Below are 27117 nucleotides of genomic sequence, written 5' to 3' on the forward strand. Positions count from 1 at the left end.
CCACAGAAGATGCCAGGGTGCTTGCAAGCTCCCTGCTGCTCCCAGTTCGAAATAATTCCCCTTGAAACTCGCATATTACGGTTGACAAATTCTCCTATTCAACTGTTTTGCTACACAATAATTTGTTTTGGATTCCACTTGGTAATTAAGATACAGATGGAAATGTCTAAAATCTGTCCTACAAGCACCTTCCTCCACTGATGGTTCACAGCCAGGAGCTCTTGCTTGGGCACAGGTGCCACTGCTGCTGGCCTGTGACCATCTGTACTGCTTTGTGGCAGCGTGGCTGGCACAGTTCTGGTCCTGCCCTCTTTCATACACAGCTGGGAGACAGCATGTACCAGAGACTGGGAGCAGCAGGCAGCTTGCGAGCACCCTGGCATCTCCTGTGGGGGAAGAGTGCTCTGGCATGTGGCTGACAGCCCTAACATGTCACACATCTTGGAGGCCAAAAAAAACTTGACCTGTTTTACTCACAGCAACAAACATGACCTTAGCAACTACAGAACTCTATGGGGATAAGGGAGAAATTGTCTATGACTGAGAGAGTTCTGCTCCCCTGAGGAGCTGCCCCAAATAGGCAGCATAAGTGCCTCCCCTGACCTACAGGACAACAAGTGCCTCCCCTGAACTACAGGACAGACTACAGGCAGGGGTTTGTTCTCCTTCTGCAAAAAGGGAATCCCCTAAAGCAGAATGCAACTGAACCCAGGTCTCCTACATCCTAAATCACTGCACTCGCCACTCGGACCTTGAATAAAAATCAATTACCACCTCTGCTGCAGAAGAGCAATTTTGTGTGGCATCCAATCCTTCACAGAGCTGCATCCAACTGCTTTCTCAGTGAAGCTGCAAAATAACATGGATGATACTGTAATTTATGGCCTTGAGCTGATATGCTGTAACAGCCAGAAAAATACAGAGTTTAATATTCTACTAGCCCTCCTGCTGTAATTCAGCATCCTGCTAATCCTTATCAAATAGAGATCCCAGAGGAAACAGGCAAAGAAAAGGACTATAGTTTTAGGCAAACTTGCCAAAACTACTTCTTTGTAGTTTTTCAGACTGAAGGGTTCCTGAGCACACCCAAAATCTAGCACCTACGTTAGGACCATTCATTAAAACTTGGGGCACTTAAAAAGTTTCAGCATGCTTGGGTTATGCCGAACACGACCTGGACTCGCCAGACTCATGGGTCTTGGACTGTGTTTTCCTAGTCCTACCGCGAGCATCAACATTTGCTCATCTCCATCCGACCTTTGGCATCCGTCTGCCTCTGCTCTCCACCTGCGCTCAGCGGAGCGGCGCTGCCTGGCACCAGGCGGGGCTCGGCCTGGCTGCGCAGATGGCCGGGCAGCCGCGGGGCGCGGTGACACACCGGGGCACAGCGAGGGAACTCCGCCGCTCGCTCCCGCCTCGCCGGCAGCGATTGCAGCGATCGCCTCCTGCGGGAGTCACCCCCGCTCACCTGCGGGCCCTGCCGCCCCCGGCCCTGCCTCCCTCTCTCCCTCCCTCCCTCCCTTCGCCCGCCGCCCTCGCTCCCGGCACCGGCGGCGGGAAGGGCGGGCGCGGATCCCGGCACTGCGGGGGACGAGAGGGAAGGGGCGAGAGACAGAGGGAGGGACGGGGGACTGCTACCCGCCGGGCGGGATGGGTGGCGGGGATGGAGAGGGACAGCTCCTCTCTAGGTATGGGGGGGAGGGACAGAGAGGGTCAGCTCCCCTCCGGGAGGGTCGGGGCGCCTCGCCCGCTCCGGCCCGGGGGGCTGCGCCCTGTGACGAGCCCGGGCGCTGGGAGGCAGCGCGGCGGGGCGGGGTGACGGCCGCGGCTCTAATAAGGCCGGGGCTGGCGCTGGCCGAGGGCTGCTTGCCCCCGCCCGCCCCCGAGCATGCAGTGCTTCCCCGGGCTGGTGCTGGCGCTGAGCTCGCTGCTGGGCGCCCTGGCGCTGCTGCAGCTCTCGCTGCACCTGCGGGTGCCGTCCCGCTACGGGAAGCACGAGGAGCGGCTGTGCCGGCCGCGGGGCCGGCTGCCGGCGCGCTGCGCCTGGTTCCTGCAGGAGCTGCCCTCCTTCCTGGTGCCCGCGCTGCTGCTGGCGCTGCGCAGCCCGCCCCGCCTCGAGCCGCTCGGCTGCCGCCTCCTCTGCTGCCTCTTCTGCTGGCACTACTTCTACAGGTACCGCCGCCGGGCACGGCTCCCGGCCGCCGCGCCTCGGGAAACCCAGCCGAGGGAAGCTGCGGGAGCAGCCGGAGCCGGGCGGGCGGCGCGGCCGGGGCAGGTCCTGCCTGCAGCATCGCTCCCGCCCGAGTCCGGCTGGCCATCCGCGCCCCGGGCTCCGCTCCGAGAGTGGGGACCGGCCGGGTGGGCATCTCTGCCCCGGGGGAAGGAGCAGCCGGTGGTGCTCGGGTGCTTGAAACAGGGGAGAGGATGGATGCTTTGAATTGTTCTCTTAGGGGGAGGAAAAAAAAAAAAAAGGAAGAAAAAAAGAAAAAAGAAATAAAAGAAGGTTTCGCTAAGTTGAAGGAAAGGTTAGGATAAAACTCATCCAGACATTATGTAAAGGTACATAGGAAGCGCTTGTTGCGGGCAGGAGAAGCCCCGCGGGTGCGGCGCCGGGAGCAGCGGCGGCTGCCGAACGCAGCCGTGGGAATACGCGTGAGGGTGGCCGAGAGCAAAGCCACGGAACACCGGGAGCGTACGGCTGTGCCCATGGAGCGCCGGGAGCGCACGGCAGTTCCCATGGAGCGCCGGGAGCGCACGGCTCTCTCTGCCCATGGAGCACGGGGAGCGCACGGCTGTTCCCATGGAGCGCCGGGAGCGCACGGCTCTCTCCGCCCATGGAGCACCGGGAGCGCACGGCTCTGCCCACGGAGCACCGGGAGCGCACGGCTCTCTCTGCCCGCACACCGGGAGCGCACGGTTCTCCCCGGGCACCGGGAGCGCACGGCTCCACCCGAGCACCGGGAGTGGGAGCGCACGGCTCTGCCCGTGGAGCACCGGGAGCGCACGGCTGGGAGCGCACGGCTGTGCCCGTGGAGCACCGGGAGCGCACGGCTCTCTCTGCCCATGGAACACCGGGAGCGCACGGCTCTGCCCGGTGCTGCGAGGGGAGCACAGGCGCTGTGGGCGTGTGGTGCCACGGCACCAAACTTGGTTCTTTATGCTCAATTTGTCACTCCAGCTCCACTACCGAAGTATCAACTTGCATTGGGTTTTTTTTCTTTTCGTATCTTTTCTTTTTAGAAACCTGGTCTTGTCAGAGTCAACAAATGCTGTAGCTCTAATTAATTCTGTATTTGCTAATCAGGAGCTTAAATAAATAGTAGAGTTTTTATGCAGTGTTGGTGATAACTTTGAAGAGACATAGCTCTACAATCGCCACCCAGTTCTGCAGAGAATATCATCAGAATCCATCCTCTCCACTTCCATTTTCTGTGGAACTCTGTCGTGAGAAAACTGAATTTGGTTTATGGAATAAAATGGCTTTTATTCACAAGTGGCAAGTGCACGTGAAAATGTTATGCCATTATGTAGTAAAGAGCAATGTAACTTCTGAGGCAAAACCTTGACTTGATTTGACATTTTCCACCACCATTCCCATATCTGTTGGTTTTAGTTTGCTTCATAGAAATAGAAAACATTATTGTAATATTTGATCAGAAATAATTATTTGCTCCTCAACCAAAATCAATATATTGAAAATCCAGTTGCAGTATCTCTACAGATAGTTTAGGGATAGAAACTCAAGGCTGTTCTGGAGATATTTCAAACAGAGAATGGCTTATGTTGCTAACACTATTTTAGGCATGTATTTGTTATCACTCCCATTGTCTTTACTGCAGGAGTCAGCTCGAGGACACATCCATAACATATTTGGCTTCCAGAAAGCTGGATTTATTGATTATATGTAGTTATACAGAATATAGTTAAATGCATTCTGCTATCAAGAATTTCTGATTGTTTGAGAAACACAACTATCAATGAACACCACTGGACTAATGAAATAAGGGTAACCCTACCAGTGCGCACACATCTATTGGCTCTGTGGCTTCTTTTCCAAATTTACTGCTGGACTGAGGCAAAAGCTCTGTGTTTTCATACATTTTCTTTCCCACACAGCTCGGGGATCTTCTCATCTCTCTCTGGAATATCCTTCTTCACTTCCTCACTTCAACCAAGTCTGTATAAAACTTTTCCTGTTAATACAGCGTGTTACTCCAATATCAATCTCACAGGCTGCAGCCCCTTCTCACACAAGCCATTCTGACATTCTGTTGAATCAATTAATATTTGAAATGTTGCATTAAATATTAATACTCTGCTGTTATGTAAAAGAGCAGCAAAATCACAAAATAGAAGTTTTTCTGGGTTTCGCCTGACAATACTATAGGACAGGCAGGTTCTTTGAGGGATTCTTGGTAGAATGGCCACATGGTTGTGTTTATGATTAGAGCCTTCTTGATAACATGAAGGTTTTAACTATCAGCACAGATAATTGTTATCTACAATTTCTGGCAGATAGGATAATTTATTGTTACAGAGAATTTTTTTAGCCTGTAGCATATCTTACAGTTAAGCAGAATTTCTGCAGCTTTCTTCTTTTCCAAACTTTTTAGCTTCCTAGACTTTTTTAGTCCTTGGACCCTCTAAAGATTGGGTCAAATTCTTAGCAATCAGTAAGTGACACAATAACTGTAATCTGGATTCAGCCTTTAATTAAAAGAATGGGATTTACTCAGTCCTTGGAGGAAGATGACAACAACGGAGCAGACATCCCTGACCACTGGGCATTCACAGGTTTTGCCATCCAGAATCAGCTCCAGCCTAAGCCCACCTGCAGCTCCTGGATTTTCTAGGGAGCACCTCATGGGAATTTAGGCTTTCCTGTTCCGTGCTGAGAGCCACCACGTCCTGGTGACAGTGCTGGTGGGAAAGCTGTCTTATTGCACAGCTGAAAAAGGGGTGAAAAGAAGGGCACTTAGATATTATGTGCACTTGCATATTATGGCTGTTTACCTATAAAATGATGCTGAACAAATCATATACCAAGTCACCATATACTGGTGACACTGCATTAGAAAGTTCCATTGCCATACAGTGTTTGAGAAGAGGTTCAGTAATTTGACATAACAGTCAGGATATAGTTTGACTTTTAGGGTTTTGTTTTGTTTCCATTTTATGATCTTTACTTGGAAGAATCTAACAACAGTTTTAAATACTTCCATGATTAAACTTGATTGCAAGCATAATAAGTGTTATATCAATCAATAATAAAATTGCATTTACCTAATGGGTGTAGCCTACTTCATTTTCTGACTTTAAAATGTTGAAATGAATAAAGGTGTTTCACTCTTAATCATAAAGGTATTTTGTTAATCCACTCCTACTTTTACTACTGATCATCTGGTATCTATACTTAAGCATTCCTCTGTGTTTGTATGACACATTTTCTTTGTATATTCTTGCATAATTTAGTGACTTCTTTCTCTCCACAGGGGAGCTTTTATAATTCCTAATCTTGTCTCATCTACTTTAGCAAACATACATGAGAAAGGGAAGTTTTCATCAGAGGTATGCTCAGAAGGACATTACAGTCCATAACGGAGAAACACAGACTTCCAAAAGACTGCTGTGCTTAGCAATTCTGCCTTTCTTTGTGTTCTAGCCAGCTGTGTTGCCCCAGTAGCTCCTTTTAGACTGAAGCACATATTTCAGAGTAACTTCAATCTTGACCTGAAGACCCCTGAAAATGAAAAATCCATAATTTTTAATGTGTTTTAATTTTTTAAAAAAATTCAGTGTTTTCTTTGGTAGTGTTAATCTTCTAAATTCTTTTACCCTTACTTAAACATGTTTAAAATGTCTTGCTTAAATTTGAATAGTCTTGATTTTTGTGCCAGTGGGCCTTGCTCCTTCTATCCACCCTGTGCTAATTTAAAGCACTCCCTAGTGTCCTTCAGTATTCTCTTACCATGATATCACTTACATGGTACTGGATCATGTTTTAATTTGCTTGTTACAGAGCTGTCAAGCCCTCTGTCAGCATCAGTTTGATGCAGATAATATAGGAGCACATGATCGTGTTTCTGGGGCATTAATTACCACACATGATGTCATATTTATGCTGAATTGATGGGTTTGTGGTGGATGCAAGCCAGATATAGGGGAACAGACATTACCTGATCTGACACAGAGTTAGAGTAGTGCAGACACATGATACTTCATCCAGCATGAAGTTGGTCAGGATAAAATTACCTTTTCATAAATTTAGGAACAGCCTTAAGCCACCATAATTAACTTGTCCTGCTTTCGGACATGTTGTCAAATAGCCACAATAATTTTTTTTATTTGAACTGAGGTATTGAAAACTAGATTTATAATATCACTGAACGACAGCAGACCCTCAATGCAAGAGGTTTTCCCCCCCTCTCAGTCCTCAGATAATTTCTGTGGCTTTTTTCCCCTCTCCTTTTTTTTTCTATATCCATTTCAAAATGAAGACATCAGTGTGTGATGAATGATGCAGTGCCAGAGCTGTAGTAGCATGCCTAGAGAGAACATTACTTTCCTGTTCCGCCATCCTACTCCGATGTTTACAGATTAGGAGAGCACTTCTCTGTTTGGAGTCATAGAGGGACATCCTATGTTTCCAGGCTACTTAGAACATTCTGGAGCTGATGTGACCTGGATTGTAACCAAGGTTACAATCTATCACTCCTTAGGAGTGGTTTTCATTTATATCACTGTATTTCCTTCATTTTTAAATAACTTTTTTATATGGGCACACTGCTTAGAAGTGCTGTCCTGCCTATCTTCATATTCACTGCTGTCTAGAATTTGTGCCATGGGCCAGCTAAACAGTGGTGATTTTGTATTTATTGTCAGGCCCTTGAGGAGTATGCTGGAGTGTTGAAGGGACCACCCTAATACTGTTCTGGAAACTGGGTTAACACTGATGGTGCCTCATTGTCAAGGACATTGATGGTTCCTCATTTAGTGGACATCTCTGCTTGCCTGCAGGAGTCCTGTGAGCCGGATCTGGCAGAGAAAGGAGATGGTCACCAGCAGGGAGGTGACTGCTGGCCAGGGAGCCCTCCTCTAGTGCTGCCAGAGCAGAGACTTTCTGCCTGGGAGGATTCCAGAGGGAGGAGATGGGGCCAGGAGACCTCCCCTCCTTCCCGCCTTGTCCAGTGGCCCGTGGTGAACCGTGACAGCAGAGCAGCAGAGCAGCTTTCTGCCTTTGTCTGCCGCCGCTAGGCAGCAGCCTCTCTCTTTGTGCCTTTCGGGAAGGGCTGAAGGCAGCCTGCTGCTGCTGCTGCTGCTGCTGCTGCTGAGGGGAGGAGAAGGAGGGGAAGGATCCCAGCCCCAGCCTCTTTGGCTGCTCTCCTTAGCTAGCCAGCTCTTTGTGTCTCAACAAGCACTTTATCAGCACAGCATGGCATGAATTTCATCGAATTCAAATGCTCTCTGGTGCTAAAGATAACATTCTTAAAACTGGAATAATTCGGAATCTGAAAAAAATCAAAATCTGAGTTTCCACGTCTGTTTTCAGTAAGCTCATAGCACTTTCACTTTCACAGGGTAGGTTCTGTGGTTGCAGGGGCCTCCAAAAGTGGTGGGGTAGGAAGGCAGAGAAAAGGAAGAAAGTGAGAAAAGAAATGACTGCCAAGTCTGCCATCTGTATATGCAATCTCTGTGGAAAGCTGGTCGTAAGCTGAAAATGATTGGTGGTATAAGATGTACGTGCAGGAACACTTCTTGTGCTGAATGACTTACAAAGTATTTTACTTTGAAATGTAGTTTGTAATACAGCCTTTCGTGCTGGAGGGGCTGTGCTGGGAATGCAGCAGAAGGCCTCAGGTAGTGAGGAGAAACCCATTTGCTGCCTTTCCATTTTGCAGTCCAGCTTTAAAAACCAAAGGTGGGAAACATAACATGTGGCAATGAGAGGAAACCTTTGCAATCCAATCCCATATAAATCTTCATGCTGCATTTCTCTTGCCAGTGAGGAAGACAGAGTGGTGAGGGAGCAGAGGTGATGCCATTGTGCACAATAGCAGCAGGGAAGGCCCTGTCCCACTGACTTGTGAAGATAATCCTGAAGACAGAGGTGTAAAAGACAGGGTGCTGCATGTACCCCTTCTGTGCTGCCCTTAATAGCTGGGGCACAAGCAATTTAAAGAGGCATTTCCCTTTCAAAGACCACCTATTACATTTACTTATTTATTTTTCTCTCTTGCAACTTTGTTTTAAATCAAGTCAAATCTTTGTTTTCTATTTTATTCAGTTAATATATGAACAAACCAAACTGCTGTTTTCATTTCTGAAGTGAATCTGAGAGACATTAAGTAAGGCTGCTCTTTGAGGTGCAGCTGGATCCCCAGACTCCTCTGATTGGAGGTGACCCATTTGGTGCACCTGTAGCTGGTTTTCTACAAATTGACATATTTCTAAAGAGATCAGGGAATGCAGAAATTTGTGGCAAGAGAATGAGAAGCGTTTGAAAACTGCATCCTCATATAAGTTTTTAACACTTCTTTTGGCCAGCTTCCCTCTCTCTGGAACTAAGCTGGGGAGAGAAAGAAAAGGGCTCTTGCTCTCCCCTGCTCTGCAGAATGCAGTGCCTGCCTGTGCTGCCTGGCTGGTCAGGCAGGTGCTGTGTTTACCTGGACTGGCCTTTTTTTCAAGTAGGAATACCTACTTGTGATCAGCAAGAAAAGCAGCTCAAGACTGCAGAGAAATGCTGAAGGATGGAGGCTCCAAATGAGTAAATTTTTTATAAGTTAACTTGCTTATAATTTTTAGAGGTATTCTGTATTAGTTCATACAGAGTTTTAGTTATGTTTTCTGAAACATGAAGTGCATAAACAGAAATTAGATTAAGCTTGAAGGATATTTATATATTTAAGTGGTACTCTCCTTGCTAGTAGTGAATATAACCACACCAGAAAATAACCACTAGGTCCAATAGATCCAATCCAGAGATTAATTTTTCCCCCCACAGAAATAGTTGTTTTATCCTTTGATCTTGGAAAGTTACCATAATTAACAGTCAATAACTACAGACATTTCTCTTGTTGGCCTCTTATAACCTCTATAATTAATCTCCCAATACAAAATCTGCAGGTATTTGACCAGTAACAAATCCTGTTCTCTTTTCCTTCCCCTTGATGCTTTGGAATAGATCCTGACCAGATTCCTTTTGGCTTTCACCAGCCACACAGTAGCACATTTGCATCCTCTCTCCTGCTGTTTGGCCTTGGCAATAATTCTAGAACTGTCAGCAATATCCCTAACAGAGGCTGGCCATGTGCTGTGCCTCTTCTATGTATTCCTTGCTCCCCAGGAGCATTACAGTAATGCTAATATATCATTTCTTCTCTTCTGTGAAAATAGTAGATTCATTGCTATTTTTATCCAGGTTCCTCAGATTCATGTATTGACAACCAAGAAAAGCATCTCTTCATATGCTTTGCCTCAGAATTGTAAAATGCTCGTGTACCCAGTGCTAGTGTGGAGTTTGCTTCCTTGCAGTCTTGTCTAGCATTATGAACTGCTTCCTAATTCTGCTCTCAAAATAGAATACTATCTGATTGCCTTCCTAACAATTAGCACAAATAATCCTATCTATACACTCCTTTTCCAATGGGAAGTGGGCTAGCATTACAGAAACCTCTCATTTTTGACCAGGCCAAATTGTACCCATGTGATTTTTCCTTTTGTCTCTTGGTCTGGAAGATTTTCTGCAGAGATAACTTAAGACTTTTATCTTTTTTCACTTTCTTTCAAGACATCATGCCTCTCAGGAGTATCTTTATATCTGATGCTAATTCACCTGTGCTGTTTTGTTATTACCAGGCAGCTTTAAATACACAAAAGGAGTATTCATGCCTGCTCTGGGACCTCACTGTTGCTGTTAATGACAAAATGACTTGGTGGGTGTCAGTCCAGCTGCTCTGCAGTGAACTGTCCAAACTGCAGTTCCAGGGCAGAGTCAGCCACCAGGACATCACCAAGGCACAAGAAGGTTGCTCTGATCTCCCCTGTGTGAGGTCTGAGCCCGCCCAGGAACTTGAAGCACTTGCTATCTGTGAGCTTAAATCCTTTAGGACGACAACATTCTAAGCTCCAAACCCCACTGGGCTTTGGTAAGACTGGCAAGGATCTGGGAAAGATCTGGATTTGCATCGCCACATTCTTGGTGTTGATGTCAGAAAAGCAGAGTTATAAAGGGTTATACTAAGAAAAGAAAAAAAAATTATATACAGGAGTTTCTGTAAATGTTTTTAGTTGAAAATAGTAATGTTTTTACCAAAGAAGAAAATTATTTGTTTTAATCATGAGATGTCTGTAGTATTCCCTTTTTTGGACTACTCTTTTAAGCAGGAAATAAAAACCAGGAGAAAAGTGTTAAGGTCCACTCCATATGCCCAGTGGGAAATTTGTGATGGATCTTGCTCCTTCAAGATCCACAAATATGACTTTTTTGATTTCTTATCATAATAGAGGCAGCCATTAAGGAGGAAACAGGACTTTCATACTCAGCCAATAAATATTGTTTGACAAAAGGACACACTTTAATAGTCCCTTTGTGTACTCAAGAGCCTGTATAATTAGGTAGTTTGCCAGTTTTATGAAGCTCCGTTAAGAAAAATAAAATTGTGAAATACCCTCCTAGTAGTATGATTATAAATCAGTGTCCATCCCAGACATTGCATATTTCCTTGGTGTAAGTTATATTCTTAAAATTAATTTTGGTCAAGAAGGGTTATGATAAAGAAATACTTTCAAACTTGAATTAAGAGACAATTCTTAATTTATACACCTCAATGTGTCCTTCTCTGTCCAGAAATTGGTTTAAATGGGGCAGGTGAATTGATCAGTAGGGTGATCTTTACAGAATTTGGTCAAATAATTAAATTCATGTACATCTACACCCATTTAAATGTAAGAGTTGCATTACTCTTTGCTGAGCACTCAGCTGACATTCTAATTATGTTTGCAACATCTCTTTGTTACAACAATAGCAATGGGATTATTTTGTTGTAAAACAAAACAAAACAAAAAAAACAATTAAAATATTAGTTAAAATGTTCCATGTAGGGAAATGGGAAAAGGCAATTCATAAGAAGAAAAAACAGTAAATTTTTTAACAAGTCCAAATTTGTTTTAAGAACCAGCTAAATTCTACCTAGCTGTGAACTTTTGAAGCACCAGTTACTACTGTATTGATACCTAAGGATGGGCAGGAAGTTTCACCATTCCTGAGAAGGGGTATCCAAATATGACCTTCAACAGCAATGAAAAAAGGTCCTGTTTGAAGGACGCCGGGTTTGACCTCCTCCTTCCTTACTACCCATTATAAACATGGAGCAGCAACACCCACAGTCAGCTTTAGCCAGGTATGAGATACCATTTTCCTTACAACAAGGCTAGCTAGAGTTCACCAACTTAATCCAACACCTGCCATGCTGGGAGACTGCCTCCCAGAAACGGCTCTGGAAAATGTCACCTTGTCAAGGCTGTCTTCAAAGAGATGTGCTGTCTGCTAGAGGAAGAGGGTTTGCTTAGGGGAGACGCCAAGGAACAGATCAGTTCCCAGGCAGGACTTTGCTGAAGCAGGTCCTGAGGCAGGTGATGACCTGCAGCTCTTTGACGTCCTGGTAAAGATGGGCTGGGTGACTTTCCTGCAAAGCCAAGGCTCCTTCATCTGGGTAGTCATGCCAGCATTCAGGCTGGGCTGGAAGGCTACAGAGAGCTCTGAGTAAGTTAGCTGGGCTATCCAAAGAAGTATAGTCACATTAGCATGGTGTCCTGCTGGAGATGCACATGCAAATACTTCCAGACAGTGTGGTCCTGAGCAAACCTCCCAGTGACTCCTGTCACACATCTGGGGTAGGACAATGCATGGACCTCTATTAAACTTCTGCTGCTCCTGAGAACAGGAGAGGAAGAAATGTTGAGAAATGACAGAATGGAAGAAAAGTACTTACATTATGGTGTTGAGGGGTTTTTTTTGCCTGCTTGCTTCTCTCTAGAACCTTAAAAAAAAAAGAATCATTAAAGCATTCACATTTTAAAACTTGGCCCAGATTAAGGTTACTAAAGTGAGACACGTCTCTGACTCTTCTTAGGGAAAGCAATTTAAACTTGGCGGAGCTGTCTGAGAAGTGCGTTTGTATCTGCTCAAACAGAAAGGTCGTCAGCTAACATTTTTAGAGTCTGTTCCTCTGGTTCAGCTGAGGCTAAAATGCAAGCCTGCAATCCAGCCAAGTATGCTCTAGGCTGGCACTGTAGGGACAGAGCAAGGCTTTTCTGGCTGCTAGGATAATCAACAGAGAAGAAGTAGTCTCCCAGCTGAAGTTCTGGCAACATGGATTAGGAAAAATACAACATGTCTTGAATGCAGAGAAATAAATCCACTGTGAGGTTTACAGGGCTGCAAGGTGGGAAGAGACAGAAATGTCAGCTGAAAGAGCACAGGAGTTGTTAACAACAGCTAGGAGAGTTGTTAACAACAGCTAGGGCAGTAGTGGGGCAGGAGTGAGAAGAAATGGGAAGGAAAAGGTCATGATGTGAGAGGGCAATGCCCAGGTATCAAGAGACGATGCAGACACTGTGTGTTCCTCTCTATGTGGATGTACTGCCTTGAGTGCCATGAGATCATAGAGAGTCAGTATGCTGGCTGAGTATAATCTGACCAAGATTTAATGTTGAATAAGGATAGATTACCAATTGTCTGACTTCCTTTGGCCATTTCTCAAGCCCACAGGAGCAATTTATGGAAAATAATGACACTTGATCTGATAAGTGCAGTTGTAAGAGCACAGATCTGTGCATCCTTGGATTTTGTGCCAGTTTTTATGTAGACACATCCTCCTGTTCTGCTCATGATCTCAACCTCTGTGAACTCTTAAAACTCTGCTCCAGTGGAGCAGGGAATTTTTTGAAGTGCACAGCATAGTGTCTGATTAAGTTACTCTGGCATGTCTTTCACACTTTTGGCAGACTCCCACAGTTTAGCAATAGGAACAAAGTGATCTGTTTTCATAAATACCAAGTGATTATTTCTGAAGAAGAAAAGAGGGAGATACCTTTGGCTGGCTAAGGCTTTGGCACACTATTGCTTAGATAAAACAACAAATATTCTCATGACCTCTAAGTGCTGTTGCCCTTTAGATACTATCAAATAGTAGAGGTAATCATGAAGCACTGTGAGATCTGCACATTTGTCATCAGCACAATCCATCTAGTCAAGTTGAACTTTAATCCCCAAATGAGTCGTCCTGTCCCCTAATCTACATGAAAGCACAAATCTGGACCAAGTTTAATTAGGGTTTCCACTGTGATAGCTGGCCTGGTGCTGAGTCCATCAGAGCCTCTCTCTGACTAAAATAGCACCATGTTCCCATTCCCAGGCAGTTCCTGGCCACATACAGTCCTCAAATTTTCTTCTCTTTCCTGATGGACATTTATCTAGTCTGTCCTTAACAATTGCTGCTTATTGAGACTCCCAGTATGTTCCAATGCCTCACTGTTTTTCCCTAATATCTAAGCTGCATTTTCTATACATCTGATCAGGCCTGTTGCTTCTTACAGTGTTCCCAGTAGACAGGAGAATGCTTGACTCCTTTCTTCTTTGCAGGAGATTTTTATACAGTTGCAGTTTGTTATGATGTCTTCCACTGGTTTTCTCTTAGTTATTTTAAAGACCCCTGAGTCCTTCAGTCTTTCCTCACATCACACTTCCTAGACCACAGCTGTTTATCTTTGAGTTGTTTCCACTTTGTCTTTTATAGAGAGCTGGACAGAGCATCATTTAAGCTCCTACTAGCACCATGCAAAGGGGAAAGATTACCTCAGGTGTCTCCAACAACACATTTTAACATTTGCCTTTTTCACAAAAGCCTGACATCATTGGCTCATGCTCAGTTTGCCACCTACCACCATTCCCTCTCCTATCCAGCCCTTTTTTCGGCCTGTCTTTTACATTTGGTCTTAATTAAGTGTAGTATTTTGCCATTGTCTTTATTGAATTAAATCAACTGTTTTAAAACTATCAAACAAGTTTTTCAAGACTATTCTAAACTCTGGTCTTCATTCTTGGTGTGCTCAGCATCTCTCAAAGCCACATCAGCCACAAACATTGCAAATATTTTTTGCCCCAGAGGCGTGATATTAATGAAAAAACTCCTGAGTAGAAGCAGAAGAGTCTTTTGCAGAACCTCCCTCAAAAGATCTTTTAGTTTGATGGTAAACAATTGTGAACTATTCCTTGATATAATTTTTCAGTTTTGCAGCCACTTAACATCCTCCAAACCAAGTGACTTAAAAGGTTGACATGTGAGACAGTAAAAAATCTAAGGTCAAGACATAGGACATTGTCTGCTCCTACCATCCCTCTCTTGTGATACATCCAATTTATGTCAATTCCTTCACTCAACAAACCTACCTCATGAAAATAGGGTTGCATATGGAAATGAGTCCTGTGCCCTGCTGTTACAGACCCACAGGACTGTGAGTCAAAGAGGCTGTGACAGGTATTGCTGCTCAGACAAGAGGCTGATCAGGCTGCACATTCTGCACTCCCCTGACTTGGCTGTGTAGTGTCTGAGGACAAACTGTGAGTTTGCAGAGGATGGTACTAATTTCAGCAGGGATCTGTACAGGGAACATATTCCCTCTGCTCTATTAGCTCCATTTCACCTTCTCTGGCCATGAAAGAGAAAAGTACTTTTTAAAAAAATCTCCATCTTTTTGATGGATATGCCAAATTTGACAAGGGATGGTGAGAAAGATATTATATCTGGTTCATCTGGCTCTTGTTTCAGTTGTCTTTGCTTAAGGGCAGTCCATCAATTCTTCCCTTTGTATAGTTCGGCTCTCATTCTGATCTCCTTTCCGCAATACAAATAAAAAAGAAAAAGTGACTGGGTGATAGCAAGTGAAAATAAAATAATATTTTAAATTAAGAATATTTCAAACCTATTTGGTTTATACCAAAATAGAAACATTTAAGAAACAAATATGCTGATATAAATGTGTACTGAGTGTAATTTGCTGATGGATTGTGACTTGCTGAGGCAGCTTGATAGTGCACCAAACCCAGCAGTTCTGTTCTTGGTGTCCCTTTAGAAAATGTATAATAATTAAAGTACAGTGTTTTGGTCCTGTATCTGCAAAACCAGTATGATGCTTTTCAATTTTTAATGCCTTTTTACCGGAAGAATTCTCCTTTGTTGGTTCTGTCTGGATGCTGGAAGTCACTGGGAGATACCAGATTTTCTAGTGACATTTTCAAAAATAATAGAAGAAAACCAAGAGGACTAATGAAGTAATTTATAAACAAAATTGCAAAACACTTTTGAAACCTGGTCACTGTTGCAGTGAATTTGGAAGGGGAAAAATTTTTGCCTTGGAGCCAAGCCTACACAATTATTTTCTACTAATTAAAACCAAATACCCATTTTATACCCATTTTAAGGTCTTATTCCTTTCCTTTTTCCAAATTTGTTTTGCAACCACTTACATTTTATTAAATATAGCACATCTAATAATACCTGTATGCAATGTGAAGAGGACTAAGCTTTATCTATAAACTGTATTTATCCTTCTTACTTTGCTAAATGCACAGCATGCTAGCAATTTATATCAATCAATGAGGCATTACTGACTAGTTCTAGCTGGTCACAATGACTAGTTCAGGCATTTATAATGATGGAACTGAGTATTACATAGCTCAGATTCCTTAAATTTATCCAAGGTTAAATGCATCATGTTTTTTTTTTCCTTCAATGATTGATAGTGATACAGAAGCACCATTTTTTAGCCTTTCCCATGAGATACACATGCTTTTGAAAAGATTTTTTTCCTATATCCCCCTTCATTCATAGGCAGTTGTAAGGAACTGTGGTTTTCTGACCTGTCTCCAAGGTTTCAACCTGAAATCTGTTTTTAGCTCTGTGGCCACAAGTCAAGTGCAGTTGCTGATTCCTTTGACTGTTCTGCAAGGGCTGTCATCCATGGTGTCAGCCTTCCTGGCACAGCAAGAACCACGCTGGAGCTTTACTCATAAATGCTGGTGTTAAGCAACTGCTAATCTATTCTAAGGAGTTTATCATCTTTGAGATGTTCAGTTTGTAAAAAATGTTAGATGAGTCATGAGACATTATGAAACCCTGAAGGTATCACGCTGGATTAGAGCAGAGGCCCTTCACAGTCAGCACTCTGTCTTGGCAGAAGCCAGAGCCAGATAATTCAAAACAAAATGCAGTAAATGGTGGGCAGTTGTCCTCAGCAGCTGCTACCTTCTGCCTCTCTTCACTGGAATATAATTTATCCCCTGAAATATAAGAATTACTATTAATTCCAAATCTTTGTGTTCTCTCTGTTGAAGAATCTGCCTTTGTCTGTCATTTCTGATAATCCTCCCTCTCTCAGTCCTATCCAGCTCTTTACTTCAGTGTTTTTTCTATATTACATTTAATAGAAATCTCATTGCATTCAAACTAACTTCCCTTCAGTATCAGGACAACTGTTGGTCACAGCTATTCAGCTCTCCCCAATAAATTATTTTCCAGTATTGTGTGTTATTTCTCATCTGAAATAAGTTTATTCTTATTAATCTTCAGTAGAAGTTCAGCAGTCCCCATGGTTCAGTATGGCAGTCACAAGTCTCTGCATTTTCCCACTGATCCTACTGCATTTCTGATGTCTTTGCATTAAATCAGTGCTGCCCACACTTTCTTTTTCCCACTGCCTTGCTTCTCAAGAACTCCTTGAAACCCAGTTAAGATGCCATGTGTCTCAAGATTTCCTCAGTCTTCCTCCCATATCTTGATCAAATGTGTGCCTCTACCTCTTGACCAAGAAAGATGAGTCTGCTCCTGCCACAAGTCTTCATCAGCCCTGAACCTGACACTAAGAGACCACAAAGAAAGACTGTCCCTACAATAACAGGCTTCAGGTTGGATTTATCTTGGAAGTTAACCACAAACATCCCAAGGACAGTAGATTGACCCAATTTTTTTAGATAGACTCCTCAGAAATTAACCAGATATGGCAGGTTTAGTATTGTTTTATACAGCTGAATCAAAAGATTTTAAATCATATATCTATCTTTCTTATTACTTTAATTAGAGCCATAAAAATTTGTCCAAAGATCTTTGGAGGAACATGGAGTAGGGTATTTTGTATGTGGAAAAACATTCCTGACTTTGAAAAGAGAATTCATTCCAACTTAGTTTTTGTCATAATTAGATAGATAAATCTGCATGATTAAAATAAAAAAGATTGTTCTCTTGCTCCCCTTGCTGACTCTATTCAATTATTTAAGCTGTGTTAAGATGAGCTTACAAACTGGCCACAGTCCAGGAACTGATTACAGCTACCTGTAGATAGCATGATGAAGGAGGGTTAAAATGCCTTATTTCACTTTTGGAAGTATTTTTGAGTATTTTCTTTTACTTTCCCTTCAAACTGATAGCAAATTAGCCTACTGCTTGGAACTGAAAATTTACCCATCACATTTGTTTTAAGCCAGTCTGGGATAATTGAAAATTTTTAATTGGCCACAGGAAAATTAGGTGCCAGATTGTGTCCTGGTGTGGACTTGACAGTTTTCTCCTATAAATATCCAATGAGAATTATTGTAACAAAACTCAAAACCAGTAAAAGTTTAAAATTACCTCAGAGTGCATTTAACCTACAAATAAACTACAGAATGGGGCTCAGAAAGTATGTGCAGAATAATCAGCAGCAGATGTCTTTGGGACATCTAATTTGGCATCCATAACTCTCCAGAATAATTAGAAGCTTTGTGTAAGGCACCACAGCCACCCCAAACAGAAGTCCATCCTGTTTGTGAACAACTTGATCCTTTGTCCAAGTGGTCAGGTATGCCAAGGGTGCCAGCAGCTCCCTAGTAATGTGATTCCAATGACAACCTATGGTATCAATTGTTGGTGCAAAGAGAACTGGTGTGTGTAATCTCCCCAGGTCTGGACACCATTCTTGTCAACCTGTGCACAAGAAAGATTGAAAGTAATTCCATGGTTTGATGGCAGGCCAATGCTTTCATGTCTGACTGGTCTGTAGTTAGTGTAACACAAATCACAAGGTTTTTCTTATCACCTGAGATACAGGTATTTGTACAAATAAGAAAATGAAAACAGCCCCATAAGGAAGGAGGTGCAGTAGAGTTTAGAGAGCTGTCCTCTACTTAGAGAGGTCTTTGCTTGAGAAGGTATCAGTAGAGTGGTGAGAACTGCAGACCTCAGCAAGGAGTTTTCAGGGAGTGAGAAAAGGGGCTGCAACACGGGCCCTCGATGGAGCAGGACCCAACATTAACTCACCTCCTGCACGAGCCGTGCAGCAGCTGCACAACCCCGCCGGTCTGTGTTTTCCAGGCTCAGCTCAGTGCACACATGAGCTGGGAGCACCCTGATGGCACCACCCTCATGGGAGGGCCTGGCTGCTCACCCTGACCTGAGCCACCAGCCCTCCTCACACTTTGTACCTCTGGGTGGGACAAGCAAGGAGCCAGGGTACATGGAGCCCAGGCCACGGGCAGTGGTTCTCAGGCACCGTTTTTGGCACCTTGGTTCATCCTCACCAGGCAGTCAGGGCAGGCCCTGGCACCCACGGTCCAAGGAGAACCAAAATGTCCCTACAAGGACTCAGAGCATTCCTGTACAGGAGAAGTCCATAAGTCTCTCCTGGAAGCTGGCCAGGGTCACAGGGGATGGGCCAAGGCAATCAGACAGTGCCCCAGGATGAGTAGGGACAAGACTGGGTTATGGCCAGCACCTGCTTTCAAGGAAAAAGGCACCACATCAGCCCTGCCCACCTTGCCATCCTCCTGCTTCCTAGCCCTTTGTTTGTCCTGGTTAGACCCAGAAGGAGGCCTGGTGGCAGAGGCATGGATGGGCAGGCTCAGCAGGAGGCTGGTGGCCCACAGGCCTGGAGGGAACCAAGTGTCCTCCATTCTGGGCACCCTTAGCCCAGCTGCCCCAGGTGTGAAACACCTCGAGCTTCCAGATGTATAAATGAGCTGTTACTGTCTGAAACACTGCAACTAGGGCCTGGAGAGGAGAAGATACAGCAGGAGCATAAACATCTGTGACTGACAATCTGTTGGAGGACTGACAATCTACTCTTAGTGGATTATGGTAACATTTGTGAAAAGATTTCCACCTTCTGTGGAAAGAACAGCAAACCTATACTTTCCCTGGGTTTAGGTGAGAGTCTCCAGAATTTTCAAGAAGCTGGACTAATACATCTAAGATGAAATTTGATGCAATGTCAAATGATTTTCTCTTCAAAACTTGGGTTTTTTTTGAAAATAAGTGATGGGGAAGAAAATGAATAATGCATTATTCATTCATTTAAAAAGAAGCTGCTGGCAATGGTTTAGTCAGATGCAGTGCCTTTGGCTGGTAAAGATAATAAAGGAGTAATGAATTAGTCATCAATACTGCACCGAAAGTAAAAGGTCAAATTTGTCATTGGACTAAAACCAAAAGGCCAGATTTGTTCTGTTATTCTAAAATGGTGGTCTTCAGGCCCCCTTTGATTTTCACACTGCAAAATAGTTCCAGCAGAGCTGCAGACTCTTCCATGGAATATTTAAAACTATTAAATGTCCCTGCTTTATCTCTGTTGCTTTTTCAAATCTCATCAGGAATAGTTTGTGCACCCTCAACTAGCCATGTAGTACAATCCCATACAGAGAATTGAATCTGGCCTCTGGTTTAACAGACCCACAGAGATTTCCTTGGAGAATTTGTTCCACAACAAAGATTCTTGGATGAAATCCTGACTTGGATTGTCCAAACTGCTACAAGGCAGGATTACAGTGATGCCAGGATTTTACTACCTCAACAACTAAACAAAGCTGGTGCCTCCTGGCTCCCCTGCCATTGTACTTTTACTTGGCATGCAGATTCTTTCTGTCCTGTGTGCACTCCATGGCACAGAGGTTTGTGGCCTCCTGTTACTGCAGGATAAATCACCTTTCAAGGGCCTATAACCTCTACAGCAATAGCGGCACCAGGAAGCAGCACAGAAACAATCAGTTTTTCTGGGACCTGAGAACCTTCTGTTTGCATTCAGCTGTAAAAACTCAGAGACTCTTAAACCTGACTGGTTTTGGCAAAGGATAAAGCACTGCCAGTCCTGCTTGAATCTACTGTGTAAATTCACCTCCTAAATAATTTTGTGTGGTTTGCATCATTCCCTCTCCGTGAAATTTTCACACTTTTTCTCATAACTGTTCAGGTCAAATTTGTCTTGTCAATATGACTTCAGCAGCAGATCAGAATGCTAAAGCTGGCTTTGCTTACTCATAACTCAAGCATCACATTCCCAAAGGGCATGATCAGTAATTATTGGTAACATTACTCCAAAGAGCATTCCTTCCCATTCTGTAATAAATATGACAAATGTGATATCACTATCTGAAGAACATTTTCCATACCTCTTACGTTTCTCTTTCTTTAAAAGTATTTAGCACTTCTGCATCACAGCTGCCTTAATTGCTGGAAATCTGTCTTGCCTTGCTTTGGAAAGCAGTGAATTAACATGCTGCTGCTTGTACTCTGCTTACTCACTTCCAGACATGGAATGATTTAATCTAGATTTATAATATTGTGAGATTTTATGCCTCAGCTTGCTTTAGTTGACACTTGCAACATGAGATGTGAATTACTTATCAGCAATGCTTATATACTGGTATGATGAGCACCATCCAAAGCCCAAGAGGGCAAAAGAAAGAAATTTAGAGTGTAGATTTTTCCACTCACAGAACTTAAGTGGCCAGGTAAGAAAACACTTACTAAAAATTAATATAACTTCTTTGTTTCACTCTCACAGAGATGATATGGATTGCCTGAAGTGTCAAGGGGGGTACTCCCACCTGAAGAAAACATACATATAGATTAAAACTATACAAGCACCAATTATTTGCTGACACAGATGTTAATGCTACTGTGAGCACAGCTGTTGTCTAAGAAAGCCCTAGGTGCTGTAGCTGCATGGAAATCTTGGTGTTAAGCATATTAAACTTATGGATGTAGCTCTTCTTATTTTAAACAAAAGTTTGAAAGGATGGAGGGGAGGCAGGGACTGGAGGTAAAGCAGCTCCCCAGGCAGGGAAAAACAGTGCTCTGCCCCTACACTGAAGCGTCCAAGCAGAGCAGGACAGAGCTGTTGTGTGTTAGAGGTGCATGGGGGTCTCTTTCTGAGTGAAGTGGGAGAGGCTGGGACAGGAGATTACATCTTGGGCTGTATACTGCAGGGGTGAGAGAGCCAGAGGGTCTCAACACTGCCTTCAAGCCCATCTGCCACCATGAGTTAAAGCCCTCAGGGATCAGGAATATCTTCTCCATAACAAAGCTCCTCCCGATGCTGCTCGATGCTCGTGGCATAGTAATCGTTGTTTGGAGAATCAGTATTGCAGTGGGTGCTGCCCTTCACAAACATCAGTGATGTCTGAACATCATGTCCCTGTGTCCCTCCGCAGCAACCAATCTTCCCTTGGCCCACTGGAGCATTAAATCAAGTCTGGAAATGAAAATGCAGTTTGTGGGCACGAATTCCTCATTTTCACCAACAAGCATAGAGAAAGATACAGAGACATTCTGAAAGCACCAGTGAATCTGGATGAGCTTTCTAACTTCCCACCTTGGGTGCAGTCCTGCAGGACCAGAAAAAGATGTGTATCTGTAGGATTTCATGTTCTAAATAAATTGCTGATCTTATATTGTTGCAGTTCTTTTCAAATTTTTTGTCTTTATTGACCTATTTTCTACTTTGTGCTTTGTTCAAGTTTTTTTCCCTACAGCAGAGAAATTGCAAATACAATGTTATCGTGAGCAATGTGCTGACTTTTTTTTCTTATCTACCTTAGGACATTTATTTACCCTTTCTTCACTAGAGGCAGACCTTTCCCACTGCAATTGCTTTTCTTTGGCATGTTATTCTGTATCTATAATGGCTTCCTCCAGGGGTACTACCTGATTTACTGCGCTGAATACCCAAACGATTGGTGCACCGACATCCGATTTACATCAGGTAATTACAGCTGCAGGACTCCCAAGATCTAATCTCCAAGCAATTTGTAAGCATTTTGAATTATGTCCTAATCTTCAGTGAACATGTGAGTCAAACCTGTAGTGATGGAAATCAGCATAAGACCTGCTTGCTGGCCCAGATAAAACAAATGTGCAGTAACTTTTTTTTCCTGTTAGGCAGCCACCTTTGAAGGTATATCATGTTGTGTGTTGGCCTCAAATCATGAGCCTTGTTTTACTGACAGCACTCCAGAGCCTCCTGCTGCTGTGGGCCACGGAGATGCAATCTCAGGCCCCAGGTGCAGGGGGCTGTGCCCTTGCTCAGCCAGAAGCGTGCACCCAGCAGTGGCTGTGTGCGAGCACAAGCTGGGGCTTTCTCTTCCCTGCCAGGCAGCTTTGCACTCCATGCAGCTAGTCTGAGTGAGAGAGAAAAGCAGGGCAAAACCCCAGCATGAATGAGGCTTTGGGGACAAAGAGCTCTTTTTTCTCATGTAAGGCACAGGGGAAGATTAGAGATCACGCACAGTCTGCTTGTATGCTATTACGATTCCTTTCTATTCTGTAACTTAATAGCCTAGCTGAATTTCACCCTGTAAAATCCCCCAGAGAATAACTGAACAAGAGCAGTTAGATGGCATTACAGATTTGGTACTGCGCAGAGAGTGGTTTTAAATGTAAACATAGAAATGAGGATTAACATGGATGTCTGAGGAAACATTTCGGATACAATAACTAACCAAGGTACTTTCTATGCCCTGTTTCAGACCATGGATGCAAGTCTGGTCCTTTTAGACAGCATCACATACTAAAAATTCTGGAAATTGTTTTGTAAGACCTCACATATCCAACAAAGAAAACACCATATAACTTCATTTTCATGATAAATAGTATATATATATTTAATGTTAAATAAAAAGAAAAAGAAAAAAGAAAATCAGCATTAGCAGTACTTGAAATATTAAGGAAAAAACAAACAGTATATTCTTCCTCCACAGCTCTTACCAATTTTCTGTTGCTACTGGAAGTGTTGAGGTTTTATCAGCATTTAGTCTTTTATCTATACATTGTAGTGCACACACTACTTCTTTTCTTGCTTTCCCATCATTGTCAGAGATGGTTTTCTCAGTGTCCAACATGTCACAAAACGAAGGGCAGATAATCTGCAGACTTTCTCAATCAAATGCCTCTGGTTTTTCAGTTAAATGGAATCTGGTCAATGGATCACTCTGGCCAGATAATGTCAGCATCCCTCAGCAAGTACCTCCTTTCCATCCATGCCCAAAGCCCTGTCCAGGCAGCCTCACTGCCAGTGGACTGGGAGGTGCTGAGATGTAGGTTCCTTTCCCAGCTCCAGTGATGCGCTGCATAACTCTGTATCTCTGTGCTCCCCTTTCCTCAGCAGTAAAAGGAGGGTCTTGTCTCCAGCTCAGTGCTTACTTTGTGCACAGCTGTGCCTGGCTGTCATCAGCTGTGGTGGCCATGGGTACTTTGTGTCCCCCCATCAGTATTCAATAAATGGGGACTACGGTCACCTGGAAGTTCAGCGGAAAGTGCTCTGGTGTCACCAGTCACCTGTGCTTCTCCTGTTCAGTGACCTTCTTGGCAGCAATGCACCTTTTGACTTGAAAAAGAATCCACCCACCTCACATTACGACCCCTATCTGTCTGCTGCAAAGACAAACATCACACATCCTTGAGCAGGGATATCTGGACAGAGCTGTCTTTGTAATCCATTTCTTGTTGGTTTCTTAGGCCTCCTCTTATTTCTGCTGGGAATGGGAATCAACATTCACAGTGATCTCCTGCTGCGCCAGCTGAGGAAACCCGGGGAAGTCACGTACAAGATTCCTCAAGGTACATTCTCATCCCCCCCTTCCCTGCAGGAAGTAGGGCAGCAGAATAAACAATGTTTTCTGGCTGAATTCACAGGAGAGTGACAGTAATGGCAGAGAAGCTGGTCTTGCACAGGTATTTGGTTCAGGTCTCCCCCAGGCTGCAGGTACTGGTGTGAGCTGGCTGCAGGCAGTCCAAGGAAAGCAGCAAGAGTATCTGGAAAACACAGACTTAGTGGAGAGATTTAGGAAATTGGCTGGTAATTCTGAGAAGATTGAAGTGGACACAGGAAGAGGATTTTAACTTTGCAAAAGGCAGCTGCAAAGAAGGAAATAGTCTTCTACATGCCCAGAAAGAAGTAGTAGTTGATTGCTTACCATGCAAAAGGTGGATTCAAAGTGTAAACTTTAGGGGAAAATAACAACACCAAGGATGCAATTGCTGAATTGCCTTTCCAGGAAATGTCTAGCTCTGTAGAGCAATGTGGATAGGAATCCAAGAATTTCTTGGGCTTGGTATTGACTCCTTCTGCTGCCTTGTTATGGATGGTGATATGTCTCTCCCAGAGTTTCTCACCTCCAATATTTACCGGTCTCTTGTAAATGTTGCATAAAACTGAGATCCAGCTTTTGCATTCCCCACAGGCAGTGAAGTTGCAAAATATTTTTAGGACATGAAAAGGATTGACTAATACTAATTCTTATACTTTAAATCTAATAATGGTCTTTCTTAAGTTATTTTCCAAATGAAAATAAATGGTTGTGAAAGTGCTGGAAACATCTGAGTCAGAATCCCTGCTGATTCTTGTATTTACACATGAACTTCAAACAAGATCCCCCTTTGGCACAACTCCACTGGCTTCAGGGAAGTGCATTTAGGTTGCTGCTATGGGCTGAATAAGAAAGGGCACATATTCTGCTGCTGACTTTATGTGAAAGAACCTTCCATGTGCAGGAGATGACTGTAAAAATTAAATATTTTGTCTGTTGCTGCAGGAGGACTGTTCACCTACGTTTCTGGAGCCAACTACTTTGGAGAAATTGTGGAATGGTTTGGTTTTGCCATTGCAACCTGGTCCCTACCAGCTTTCGCCTTTGCCTTTTTCACTCTCTGCTGCATTGGTCCACGTGCTTATCACCATCACAGGTACCAAACTGTTCCTTGCCATATGCTGCTACTTCCCCTTGGAATGCAGTTTGCAAAATGCCAGGGAGGACCAGAGCCAGGATTTGGAATAAAACTGAAATCTGAAGCCACGTACAGGAGGTGTATTGGCTTATTTGTGTAAGGCAGGCAGGCAGCTGGTGCCCCTGGCCTGACAGTCATTTATTGTGACCTGAGCTGCATCACTGCTTCCACCCTCCTAAAGCCTCTCTTTACTGAGCCCCATAAATAGGAGCCTTTCCTTGCAACCTCTGCAGTCCTTTGGAACAGATATGTTCTGAATTCCTAAAATTTCTGCTTTAGTCCTGTTAGAACCTTAACAGTCTTATCAGTTAATTAAATAACCAGGTGTAAATAGTTTTGGAGCTGCTCTTTTGCAGAATTACACACTGAGATAACAAAGAAAGGCAGCTTAGATCAGTTTTAAGTTCCTCAGCTGATCTGTGTTGAAACTGTGCAGTTTCCCTCCATGCATGCAGGTTCACTGTCTTGCTTATTTTCTTTCAGGTACTACCTCAAGACATTTACGGACTATCCAAAATCAAGGAAAGCCTTGATTCCTTTTGTTTTTTAATGAATGAAATATGGACTCTTTGTTTTGTTTTTATAGGAATTTTTTTCCAATTCCTAGTTTTAAGGCTAGGTCTGACTATAATTGTATAGATGATATCCCAGGATTGTAGCAGACAAGAAGGTAATTTGGAATGGAAGTTCTTGTTTTAATTTGAGGGGAAATTGTAGATAGCTGTGGGCAAAAGGACTCCCCAACAAACATATTTGCTTCTCTGTGCAGCTCTATCTGTGGGAACAAGTATGTACCTGCATTGACATCTGAGAAAATACATTGGCTAAATATTGTTGTGGAAAAGTGAAAAGTAAGCCCATTACTTTGGAGAATCCAATTTACAGCACTTCTGCAACTGCCCCTGCTGCCCCCACGCTGCAGCGCTCGTGCCCTCGCTCTGCTGGCAGTGCCCTGGGTGTTGCCATACTTTAAACAAGACAGGGGGGTCTCATTTGCCCCAAAAAATTACTCAGCCCATTAATTTTCATCTAAAAGGCATCTAAACCCCCAGAAACACAATGTAACAGGAGGGAGCTTGTGCTGGCACAAGGCTGGGAGCAGCGTGCCATGGCACAGAGGTGAGGCACACAGAGATGGAAGCTGGCGCTCACAAGCACAATGTCTGTGTTCCTTTCTTAAGCATTACTTCCTTCACTGTCAGATGATTAATCTTCAGCCATCAGGGTTTGTTTTTTAAATGTACTTTGTTATAGCAATTGTAGCTCCATTAGCATTTCTTTTCTCTTGCAAATCCAGATCTTTTTTTCAGAATAAAAATTTTTCCACTCGGTTGTTGTTCATAAAAAGATTTGAAATGGTGATGTATGACAAAAATCACAACAAATAAAAAGCTCTGTGTTGAAGAAAATGTTCTCTGACACTGGCAGTACATTTTGTCTATGGAGAATATTTTCAGATCTTATTAGGAAATGATGCAGGGATATTATTGAATTTTTACAATCAGACAGAATGCCTCTTCCTAATTTCAGGATAGTTAGGAATTTTCCAAAAACTGTCATTAACCCCAACAGGAGGAGATGTCCCCTTGGATGCTGATAGTTTTGGTTACCCTTTAGAGCATAAAATCCTGCTAAGAATTATGCTGAACAGCTGGCAAGAAAAATACCAGACTGCACACATGAAACATACTACCTACTGTTGGAGTGACCTGATTGATTGTATGCAATTTCCTCCAAAACACAATAAAATTTATGTGAAACACAGAGCTGTGTTAGCCTATAATTTACTGTTTGCAGAAACAAATTTCTGTGATGTTGCTTACCAAGTTCTGCTCACAGCAGCTTCCTCCTTCTGGACAAACCCTCCCTTCTTTGCTCGTGTTATAAATCTTCACTACCAGAGCGGAGCAGCCAGCTGGGGCTGGCTCCCATTGTGCAGTCCCTCTACAGCCCAGAGGAGACCCATGTGTGGGCAAAGGTAATAGAGGGAGACACTAAGACGCCAGCAAAATTGTTGTTGCATGCGATG

The 27117-nt window shown here is 43.6% G+C and overlaps 1 protein-coding gene across 1 annotated transcript; it reads left to right on the forward strand.

Annotated features, from left to right (window-relative positions):
- The first annotated feature begins 1882 nt into the window (after positions 1–1882).
- Positions 1883–26852, forward strand: SRD5A2 (steroid 5 alpha-reductase 2). Its single transcript, XM_063153482.1, has 5 exons — positions 1883–2172; positions 21905–22068; positions 23820–23921; positions 24896–25046; positions 25572–26852. The coding sequence occupies exons 1-5, from the start codon at positions 1889–1891 to the stop codon at positions 25636–25638; spliced, it is 768 nt and encodes a 255-aa protein (XP_063009552.1). The 5' UTR covers positions 1883–1888; the 3' UTR covers positions 25639–26852.
- The last annotated feature ends 265 nt before the right edge of the window (positions 26853–27117 follow it).

This window comes from Melospiza melodia, chromosome 3, assembly GCF_035770615.1.
Source record: "Melospiza melodia melodia isolate bMelMel2 chromosome 3, bMelMel2.pri, whole genome shotgun sequence".
NCBI lineage: Eukaryota > Metazoa > Chordata > Aves > Passeriformes > Passerellidae > Melospiza > Melospiza melodia.